Source organism: Miscanthus floridulus, unplaced genomic scaffold (genome assembly GCF_019320115.1).
Source record: "Miscanthus floridulus cultivar M001 unplaced genomic scaffold, ASM1932011v1 os_1527_2_3, whole genome shotgun sequence".
In the NCBI taxonomy this organism is placed as follows: Eukaryota; Viridiplantae; Streptophyta; class Magnoliopsida; order Poales; family Poaceae; genus Miscanthus; species Miscanthus floridulus.
The window spans coordinates 21,240-32,676 of NW_027097765.1; the positions used below are offsets into that span (position 1 = coordinate 21,240).

The 11,437-nt window shown below is 46.5% G+C and overlaps 1 protein-coding gene and 1 long non-coding RNA gene across 2 annotated transcripts; one reads left to right on the forward strand and one right to left on the reverse strand.

The window, feature by feature from the left end:
• The first annotated feature begins 2,271 nt into the window (after positions 1-2,271).
• Positions 2,272-7,077, forward strand: LOC136534119 (beta-glucosidase 12-like). Its single transcript, XM_066526591.1, has 13 exons — positions 2,272-2,471; positions 2,758-2,827; positions 3,871-3,929; positions 4,401-4,476; positions 4,618-4,695; positions 4,859-4,946; positions 5,045-5,300; positions 5,410-5,525; positions 5,647-5,864; positions 6,205-6,236; positions 6,329-6,431; positions 6,512-6,620; positions 6,704-7,077. Exons 1-13 carry the CDS (start codon positions 2,286-2,288, stop codon positions 6,870-6,872), a joined length of 1,560 nt encoding a protein of 519 aa, XP_066382688.1. The 5' UTR covers positions 2,272-2,285; the 3' UTR covers positions 6,873-7,077.
• A 290-nt stretch (positions 7,078-7,367) lies between these two features.
• LOC136534118 (uncharacterized) lies at positions 7,368-8,062 on the reverse strand. The gene is made up of 2 exons (XR_010778663.1): positions 7,931-8,062; positions 7,368-7,775 (listed from the first exon to the last, which is right to left on the reverse strand). It is a non-coding gene; the product is annotated as an uncharacterized lncRNA (long non-coding RNA).
• Positions 8,063-11,437: the final 3,375 nt, after the last annotated feature.

Sequence of the window (11,437 nt, forward strand, 5' to 3'; positions counted from 1 at the left end):
ACCCTTATATAGGCAGCGGGCAGACGGTTCGGCTCCCGCCACACAACGGTCACCTCCGGAAGATTCGCCCGCTGCACAACGGTCACCTCCAAAAAAGTCGCAGGGAATGCAACGGACACTGACACGGCAGAAACGGCCGCGCCATAGGGCAACGGCTAGATTTGCCACCCAACGGCTACTCTCAATGAGACCAACGGCCACGCCAGAGCGGGCCAGGGGGGAAGTAGCGGGGCCTCGCTCGAAGACACCGATAAATACGGCCTCCGCCCCCGCGGACGCCTTCGGCCAAGGCGTTTTGAGCTCACGGCACGCTCCGGCGAACCATGGTCTCAAAAGGGGGAACTGTTGTAACATGGCTTTGGCGGGTGGCGAAGGCCTCCGACAGCGAGGTGTCGCCAAGGCGTCTTCGACCGTCTCAGGGCGGAGACCCAGCGCTGACTAAAGGAACTTTCCCGGCTATGCTCGAAGGGTGCTGAATCTCCTTTTCATCGTGGACTCCGCCAAGGCCAGGCACGTATGCCTCCGACCGCTCAGGCGGACGCCGCCCCGTTTCGATTTATGGGCGTCTCCGGTAATAAGGGCGGAGGCCGCCCTACCTCTGAACTAATCAAACAAACGATCTTGCCTAAGTGTGTGCAGGTACTCAAGCGCAGGCGCTCGCGGTCCGCGCAAACGCGCCAGCATGGCCCCTGCGTTGCCGGGTGGAGACCTACGGATGATGTCTCCGCCCGGACCGGCAGAGACTCTCCAAGGCGACGGCGCGCCCCTGAAGGCGGAGGCCAGCGTCGAGAACCATGGCCCCCGCACGGCCGGGCGGAGACCCGCGGGTGATGTCTCCGACCGTCCGGCGGAGACCCGCCGAGGCAGCGGCGCGCCCCTGGAGATGGAGGCCAGCGCCGGGGACCCAGGCCTTTGGGCCGAAGACCGAGGTATGGTGGGCCGGCTGCTCATGGAAGCCCATCACTTGAAGACGGTATGGCAGGATTGCCCCGCGAACAAGAGGCTAGCGGCGGCATATTCTAGGAATGTACTGTAGCAGTTGAGGGGCATTGTAATAAATTCTGTTATGGAGTAGTTGAGTCCTATAAATAGGGGACACTTGTAACCGTGTAGTTCGGTTGGTGGATGAATTAATGAAACCATAGCTTTCCATGTCCTTCCCTTACTCACCACTCTCCCCCCTTTTGTTCCTATCCCGAGCCTCCGCCCTAGGGCGGCGTCCGACGGGCGGAGGCCTCGGTCTCCCCCTCGTTTGAAACCGCTAGTTTCAACATTATCACTTTGGAAAGTGCTTATGTGAAAATCAATTTCCCAGATTTGTTTTGAATGCTTGTAAATTTAGTTTTACATTAAGACTTAATTTTAAGCATGTGCTTTATGAAACTTTGGGTTTCGCTTGAACACATGCACTAGGAAACTACATGAAAAAATTCTACTTCATGAACCATGAGTTATTTTATATATGAATTTTTAGAGTCCATTTTGGTCCTAAATAGGTTAACATAAGACTCAAATATAGTATTATGGGAACAATTTTAATTTCAAAACTACAAGAGTTATGATACCACATACAAGTAAAATGGGTTGTGCTTATTTTCTAGCATCTACTTGATAATTTTGAAGAATTTTGGAGATACATAGATCCTTTGTTTTAGACTAAACAAACTAAAAGGGAATCAAGACACCTATCAACCAATGGACGAATTTACATAGATCCTTTGTTTTCCGCAATGGCCAATTTTGGCTCAAGTTGAATGACTGCGTTCGAGGGATTCCTCTTCTGCTTATCCACCGCAGTCGCAACACGTGGTCGTTCGCTGTTCGCGTGCATTTTCAACTCTGCAGTTCCTTCTCACCAGTTACCAGATCCTATATGGCGACTTTGTTTAGCACGCTCAGACCCCAGCAATGCAAACGTGCAAGGCGCTTGCTATCTTACGTTTCCTCCGAAGACAATTCAGAAACCCATGCACGAGCCAACTAGTCAGAAACGTTCTTGTCAGCCGCTAGCACACGTTTCGGTTTCTCTTCAATTGCACATTTCTGTCCAACTGGGGCTCTAAGGGTCCACCGATAAAGATCAGAAGTTAGAAAGGTCCATGTATGTCCCTGCTGTCATGCACATCAGCTCGTGCCCGGTGACGGTGAATGGTGATCACCATAACCAGCCGCGAGAAAAAAACACATCAGTCACGTTCCGTGTCCCTGCAATATATAGTAAATGGGATGCGGAGAGGCCTGTCGCAGACTCATACCAAAGCTAAACGGGCCGCGCTTGACATTGCATGGTGCCACACCAGCTCCCAAAAGGAGGTAGCACTAGCAGTGCTGCGATGCTTGCTCGTCTTCTCCCGCTGCTCCTCCTTGCTCTTGCTTCCAACGCTTACGATGGCGCTGCTGGGCAGCCGCCGATCAGCAGGAGGAGCTTCCCTGAGGGGTTCATCTTCGGGACGGCCTCGGCGGCCTATCAGGTAGTAGCGACAGTTCTGATCTCTCATCTCTCAGTCATGCACACGTGCGTTCACTCCAGGGTCAAGGGTCCTGCAGGGCATATATGATCTTTTAATATAATAAGCAATACCTTTCATCAGCACCACTAGCTAGTTGGCAAGCTGCAAGAAACTTAGAAACAGTCAATAGTTTGTACTGAAATAACTGGCCTATAGAAGTCGATGATCTGCTCCAACTCATCAGCCAAGTAGCCATTGGTTTTGCCATGATCTTACAAGTTAGCCTGATAGTGATATTCATGTGCAGTACGAGGGTGGTGCGATGGAGGGGGGCAGAGGGCCCAGCATCTGGGACACCTTCACTCATCAGCATCCAGGCATGTATTGTATTTGTATATACCTCTATTAGATCGTTTTGCTTTGTACCTTTTTTTCCAACTTACATGTGCTTCTATGCTTTGTATCTTTTTTTCCAACTTACATGTGTTTCATATGCTTCTTCTTCACCATGCATGTTTGCAGCTAGGAAAAACTATCTCTTGATCAAGAGCTATAATCTCATGCATGCACACGCTCCACAAGATCTTTATAGGGCTATTCATACTATGAGTTATGTGCTAAAAGTTAATACCAGATTAGTGGTTAGCAATAAATTAACTTGACATAGTAATAAATAGCATTTTGTAGGGTCTGCTTTAGTAGATAGCAGAACGAAGATATAGGATGTTGAAACTTTAACAGACGCTATTGCACTTAGCCTTTACTATTGTGGGCCGCTATTGGTATTATTAGGCCTATGCTAATGGTTCAAGTAACAATATGGATGGTGCCGTATGCATGGTAACAAAAATGGTGACGATAAAGAATAATGGGATGATGGATGATATTGTTTTTATGAGAGCCTGCTCTTAACTTGTCTACCCGTGTCTTCTTTGTATCTTGTTTATTTATGTTTCTTTATGGTTTCTATACAGTCAAATGTAGTAATTAATTTAAACTTTTAATTATATTAAGCAAATATCATGTTAGTGACTACTTTTAATATTTTGCTATTGAAACTTAGCATACACTATAACACTTGCTATATATCTGATATGCAAACACGGATCTCCTGCGAGTTCGCTATCCGCTATTTATTACCCTTGTCCTGCACTCCCGATCATGATACTCTGATAGTGATAAGTCAGTTTCGATTCACACGATGTATGACCTGTCGAGCAGTTAGCAGTCCTGTCATTACTCTCCAATATGGAGCAAGTTGTTGAATTATTAATCTTGCTTGTGGCTGTCAATCTTAATTTGACATAGTCGTCCAAGGAAAATAAGCATACCGGGGTAACTTGTGGTGTAACCTAACCCCTATTGAATTTAAGTGACAGTAGACAATGAACTATGAATTAATAATTCTCTGATTTGGCAGATAAAATTGCTGACAAAAGCAATGGGGATGTGGCAGTGGATTCCTACCATCTCTACAAGGTATGACTCATAATATATTCTTTTCTACAGAATATGTATTCTGTATCTTAATGGAGTATGAAAGAATTTCAAGTACTGTAACACTCAAGTTGGTTAGGGTCTTTATTCTATCAGCTTAAGCATAACGCAAGGCCCTTATATGTGAATTAAAACCTATCAAAATACAACTCCTTTCGTTTTTCAATTATAGATCATTTTAGTTTTTTTTTCAAGTCAAACTTCTATGACTTTGATCAAGTTCATAGATAAATACACAACCATCTAAAACATCAAATTAGTTTTATTAAATTCTTCATGAAATATTTTTATAATACATTTATTTAAACTTGTATAATGCTATATAACTTTTCTAAAAAAATATGATCAAAATTAGAGAATTTTGATTTATGATAAAACTGAAGTGACCTATAATTTGGAATGGGCAGAGTGGTACATTTCTGACCCATGATGGATGACTTTTAAAAAATGTAGGAAGATGTGCACATCATGAAGGGTATGGGGATGGATGCCTACAGGTTTTCAATCTCCTGGAGTAGAATTCTTCCAAGTAAGTGTGATCCAATATCCAGATATTTAATTTGTAAATTAACTGTTTTGGCCATAATCCAAAGTCCAAGGATATGAATTGCATAATGCTTAGACATCTGAATGTATTATGCTAAAAAAAGACATCTGAATGTAATGATAGATGGAAGTCTGAGCGGTGGAGTAAACAGAGAAGGCATCAGATACTACAATAACTTGATCGATGAGCTTCTGTTGAAAGGTGTGCCATATGATTTTGTATATCTTTGCGAAACCTTGAAATTTACTTTCAATTCAAATTTGGGTTCTTATTTTCTTTTCAGTGAAAAAACACTTATATTTCCACCTAGATTGGTATAACTTTTATTAAAATAATATGCATACATGCTTATATATGTGTGCAGGGATACAGCCATTTGTGACCCTTTTTCACTGGGATTCACCTCAGGCGTTGGAAGATAAATATGGAGGATTTCTTAGTCCTAACATTATGTAAGTCATGATATTCTATCCACACGTACAGGATGCAAGAACGAACGACGCGTTCTGCACTAACGTCACCGCTAAACAAATCTATCTATGACTGTCAGAAACGACTACAAGGACTATGCTGAGGTTTGCTTCAAAGAATTTGGTGACCGAGTGAAACACTGGATCACGTTCAATGAGCCCTGGACCTTCTGCTCAAATGGGTATGCGTCTGGCACGTTTGCGCCGGGCCGGTGCTCACCATGGGAGCAGGGAAAGTGCAGCGCTGGGGATTCAGGAACAGAACCCTACACTGTCTGTCATCATCAGATACTCGCCCATGCAGAAACAGTCCGGTTGTACAAGGAAAAATATCAGGTCAGTGATGAACTCACCCATCCAGTTTCAGTTCATCAATGAACAACAATTCAATTGAAACTATGCAATTCTGAGTTTCAGTTCATCAATGACCGAATGCCGAATGCAGGTGGAGCAAAAAGGAAATATTGGAATAACTCTAGTCTCACACTGGTTTGTGCCCTTTTCCCGTTCCAAATCAAACGATGATGCAGCGAGGCGTGCCGTCGACTTCATGCTTGGATGGTAAATAACTAAATATAATTCTTTGTGCTCCTCACAGAATTTCATTATTGACCAAGTCTAGTCTAGAAGAAAATAAAGAACTCACTAGGAATAAGCATGAGACCATTGGTTGTCATTCTAGGTTCATGGACCCCCTTACTAGAGGAGAGTACCCGCTAAGCATGAGAGCATTGGTTGGAAACCGCTTGCCACAGTTCACAAAGGAACAGTCTGAGTTGGTCAAGGGTGCATTCGACTTCATTGGGCTAAACTACTACACTACAAACTACGCTGACAACCTTCCTCAATCAAACGGCCTCAACGTTAGCTATAGCACTGATGCCCGTGCTAATCTTACCGGTAAGTCATCCTAAAGTCAACGATCAATCTACTTCTGTTCATTTATCAGTTTGGTAATAATGAAGAGTATCACATCTACTTCTTCTGAAAAGCATATATATATATGAGGCAAAACTCTGAAAAAGAAAAAGAAAACTCTTGCTTAATATGACGCTGTAGCATTTCTGACATAATACAACTATATAACATGAACCGTGCAATCTCTAGGCGCCATTACATTAAGTCATTTTACTTGACATCATTCCTCATTAGGATTTACAATTTGGTGTGAATGTGCATGCATTTATGTTGATATATTATATATACTAACTAACTAATCACGCGTCTGATGATTTGTTAGGTTTTCGAAATGGTGTCCCTATTGGTCCTCAGGTAACAACAGGTCTCACAAGCAACTTGGATTGTCTCCCATTTTGTTGTGGCTAAATGAACTAACGATTCATTTCCACGAATGGCACGTGTAGGCTGCTTCATCTTGGCTGTTCATATACCCTCGAGGCTTCCGTGAATTGCTGCTTTATGTTAAGGAAAACTATGGCAATCCTACCGTCTATATCACTGAAAATGGTAACTTCAGTGTTCCTGAAAGAGAGAGCTAGCTAGAAACGTAAGAAAGCATCTGAAAATCTGTTATCTGAAACTTTTAGGCGTGGACGAAGCCAACAACAAGAACCTCTCACTCGAGGAAGCTCTGAAGGACGACACCAGGATAGAGTTTTACCACGCCCACCTTCTTGCCCTGCAAAGTGCCATAAGGTGGGAATGAACCACCAAAGCTGCAAATGCGCGAGTGTTGAATTACAGTAACTGCATCTGACTCGCAATGCAACTCACTGCAGGGACGGCGCCAACGTGAAGGGCTACTTCGCATGGTCGCTCCTTGACAACTTCGAGTGGGTGAACGGCTACACTGTCCGGTTCGGGATAAACTTCGTGGACTACAACGACGGGCTGAAGCGGTACCCCAAGAGCTCTGCACACTGGTTCACGAAGTTCCTCAAGAAATAAGCGTACATGGACTGCGATGCTGTTCTGTCTGGGGCAGCAAGAGTGTTGGTAGCATGTAAATCCAAACACAAATAAGAAGCACGATCGCATTGGTGTTGTTGATCGTGTCCGCGATGTGTGTAATAATTTTCGAATTGTGTTGTTCGTTGTGAGATTGAGAAAACATTTTTTTTAGATAATGGAAGCAAATGTTCTGGCTTCATAATTCCTTTGTTGATGTGTTTGGTTTCCTGGTTTATTTCTGACCTGGCTAGAATCGAAGCCTATACAACTTTAGCCTGTCCCCAGCAAGCCAAGCACCGGTTGTTCAAATGAAATGTTTGGTTGCCTAGTTTGTTTCGCATAGGATCACCTCTCCTTCGTGCTGGGTAAGTTTACCTCGAATTTCATCAACCAGGTGCTGTGCACCCTCGGTGAGCAGCAGGAGCATGGCGGCGGCATATTGGATTACAGTGCATTATTGTTTACTGGATATATCAGCATCTGTGGCACAGCTGGGCTTAATAGCAAATTGGATTCATCCGAACAACTAGCCACGACAAGCAAATTGGACAAGAGCCGCCGCCACGACAAGCAAGCCGGCGTGGGCGTCGGCGGGCAGCAGAGGCAACGGCTGGCGCAGATGCTACTGCACACGTCTGCGCCGCCACCACCACCTCGGCCTCCGCCTTCGTCGGCCTCGCCGGCCGCACCACCACCTCCGCGGTCGCCGCCTCGCACCACGAACCGCCTCCTCCTCGCGCTCGTCCTCGGGGGCGCGCACGATCACGAGCCGCTGTCATTCAGCGGGGCCGCAGTCGGCGACGGAAGCAGCAGCTGCCAGCGTCGGCGCCGCCGCCACCACCGGCGCCACGACGCGCGGGCGCTCGTCCACATCTCCATCGACTGCTCCGCTCGCGTGCTCTAGAGGAAAAAAAATATATATCGAAGCACATCCAAACAAATTTTGAAAAAAAAACAAAATCTGCCCTCCATCAGACTGATCTCTCCTAGAAGTCCCCATCTGCCCATCGCACCGGAGGAAACAGGTTCGAAATGGGCTGCACGTACGGACGTACCACGACTCGCTATGAGTCTTGCAGCTTCACGGAGATACCACAGACTCCAGAGGATTTGTAATGGTGACATGTAGCTCGAGGCAAGTTTTCCACATAGAACGCATTACGAAAGCTCAGTATAATGAATGAGCCGCGTACTCTGGTGACCGATGGCCAGCTGAAAGGGACGGGGATTTAAGAGGTTAATCTAAACCGAGGAAAAGTCAATCGACAAACCAACCACACCAGCGCTCCAAAACGGCTGAAATCAGCATGCCCTGTTTCCAGAGCGCCATGAGCGTGGCATCAACACTAAGCGACAGTGCTCCACTACAAGGCCCCATGGGAGGTGGGGGAAAAAATTCGAAACTTGGTGCTCACTGTTTTTATTCATGGAGCCTGTTTGGTTCCCAGAGTTCGCCAAATCTCGCCATACCTCCAACGCCCCACTTTTGACTGATGTTTGATTGGTTTCCAGACCTCTAGTGCCGCCACAGTTTCCCAACAGCACGTAAATAGTTTGCAACACCTCAGCTCGCCAAATCTTCGGCGGCTGATTTCAGTGCCGCACTTTAGGCGAGCCTTAAAGTTGTGGCGTCTCGCGGCAACAGGCCCATGCTCTTACTGCATATGTATGACACCTCTCAGTTTCCTCGCTTTGGGCATGCTCTAGTAGTTTAGGGCGACGATAGGTTTTAGCGGTGGTGTAGGGTCTGTTCGTGCCCGGTGGCAACCTCACCTGGTTATGTTTGAGAAAGAGCGGAGAGCAGTGGTGGAGGACAGGTGAGAATTAAGATATAATATACACAGTTTAACAGAACTGATGGAGTATAGTTTATAGCATCTTTAGCGCAAGCCATTTGGACTTTTTTTTATAATATCATTGTTGTTGTTTTTGTAAGAGTACTCAACTGAATGGAGTGTAGGTGAACACAAATTTGCTAGAAGTGGCCGGTCAGACCAAATTTTATTAAATCTGTGCAACTCAAGTTTGAAAAAAAATTCTTTTTTCTCTTACAGCAAATCCTAGCTATGGCTAACCATTTTGGTACTATACTAGCTGTGATCAGCATTCAGGGAGAGCAAGCAGGGAGAGGACGGAATCAAGCAGGTACCTGCTGTCCTGATCGAGGGAGGGATGCTGCGGCTCGACGGAAGACTTAAGTCAGCGGCTCGCACCACAGCGCCACCGCCGGCCGTGCCACGCGCACCATAGCGCCGAAAACCCTAGCCGCCGTGGGCGGGGGAACGACGGCGGAAACCCTAGCCGCCGAGGGGAATGGCGGCGCGCAGGGCAGGAGACGGATCGGGGGTTGGAGTCGGATCGGGGAAGGTAGGGCGCGGCGGAGGTAGAGCACGAAGGCGACGGAGGTAGGGCACAGAGGCGTCGCCCACGGAGGGTTCCGTGGCAGGTCCTAGTGGCGTTCGGAGCCAAGGAAGCTCGAGGGAGGACTGCCAGAGCGCACGGGCCGACGGAGGTGAGAGGAAGCGGCGCTACGGCATGGAGACGGTGGCGGCGGCGGGTTCGGCAGCCTGACGGCGTCAGCAAGGAAGAAGAGCGCCCTGACTTAGAAAAATTTCGGCCTCCCGCGGGCTCTGGTATATATACCGGTGGTCATTTGTAGGGGCGGCTCCTGACTTAGCCGCCCCTACAAATAGATTTGTATAGGCAGATCCTGAGTTAGCCGCCCCTACAAATATTTTTAAATTTATTTTAATTACTAATTCTGTAATTCATTCATATATAAAGAAAACAATATAAATTTATATATTAGTTTTTTATTATTCTATATATAAAAATATATGTATATATAAATAATTTTATTATATATATAGATATAATTCTATATTTTCTTCTTTACGAAAACAATATTTTAAAATTTAACTTTCAAAATAACTAATAAATTTTAGGACAATAAATGACCTCAAATGAAAATTTTGTAAGCATTAAAGTTGTAGAACTCATCGAGATGTACAACTTATATTTTGGTCATCTTTTCATTTGATAAAATTTGAAAAGTTTGAAGTTGCCATTTATTGAAATTCAAAATTTAAACTTTTTAAATTTTGTCAAATGAAAAGATGACCAAAATATAAGTTGTACATCTTGATGAATTCAACAACTTTGATGTATACAAAATTTTCATTTGAGGTCATTTATTATCCTAAAATTTATTAGTTGTTTTGAAATTCAAATTTTAAAATTTTAAAATATTGTTTTTGTAAAGAAGAAAATATAGAATTATATCTATATATATATAATAAATTTGTTTATATATACATATATTTATATATATAGAATAATGTTGAAACTCTCGGTCTCAGACGGTGTGGGGGAGATAGGGGCCTCCGCCCGCCAGGCGTTGCCCTTAGGCGAAGGCTCGGGGAATAGGCACGACAGGTGGGCGTGTAGGGAAATGGCACGCAAAACTAAGGTTTCATTAATTCATTCTCCAACCACCTTGCGCACTGTTACAAGTGTTCCTTATTTATAGGACTCAACTACCTCTTGACAGAATTTATTACAATGCCCCTCAACTACTACAGTACATTCCTGGAATATTCCGCCACAAGTCTCTCATTTGCGGGGCAATCTTGCGACACCATCTTCAAGTAATGGGCCACCATGAGCGGCCGGCCCACCATGCTTTGGTCTTCGGCCTAGAGGCCTAGGTTCCCGACGCTGGCCTCCGTCTTCAGGGGCGTGCAGCTGCCTACGTGAGTCTTCGCCGGTCCGGTAGGAGACCTCGTCCGTAAGTCTCCACCCGGCCGCGCGGGGGCCATGCTAGCACGCTCGCACGGACCACGGGTGCCTACGCTTAGGTACCTGCACACACTTAGCCAAGGTTGTTTGTATGATTAGTTTGGGGGTAGGGCGGCCTCCGCCTTTAGCGCCGGAGACGCCCGTCGGCCGAAGCGGGGCGGCGTCCGCCTGGCGGCCGGAGATGGCCATGCTCTGAGCCTCGTGCAGCGCCCTATAAGCATAGCCAGGAAAGTTCCTTTAGTCAGTGCCAGGTCTCTGCCCTAAGACGGTCGAAGACGCCTTGGTGACACCACACCGTCGGAGGCCTTCACCACCCGCCGAGGCCGTGTTACAACAGTTCCCCCTTTTGAGACCACGGTTCGCCTGAGCGTGCCGTGAGCTCAAAACGCCTTGACCAAAGGCGTCCGCGGGGGCGGAGGCCACACGCATTGGCATCTCCAAGCGAGGCCCCGCTACTTCCCCCCTAGCCCGCTCTGGCACGGCCGCTGGTCTCGTTGAGAGTAGCCGTTGGGCAGCAAATCTAGCCGTTGTCCTACACTGTGGCCATTTACGCCGTACCGCTTTCCATTGTATTCCTTGCGACTTCTTCGGAGATGACCGTTGTGCGGCAGGCGAATTCTCCGGAGATGACCGTTGTATGGTGGGAGCCGGACCGCCCGCCCGCGGCCTATATAAGGGCAGGGTTGGTGGCGGGGTCGCCCACCTCATTGCTCATTCGCTTTCCTTGCCTCTGAGAAATCGCTCTCTGCTCTCTTCGCTTTCGC

Coding starts and splice junctions, on each gene's coding strand:
- LOC136534119 (XM_066526591.1), top strand. CDS start 2,286: ATGGTGCCACACCAGCTCCCAAAAGGAGGTAGCACTAGCAGTGCTGCG. Junction 4,696..4,858: donor CGATGAGCTTCTGTTGAAAG/GTGTGCCATATG, acceptor ATATGTGTGCAG/GGATACAGCCATTTGTGACC. Junction 5,526..5,646: donor GTCGACTTCATGCTTGGATG/GTAAATAACTAA, acceptor TTGTCATTCTAG/GTTCATGGACCCCCTTACTA.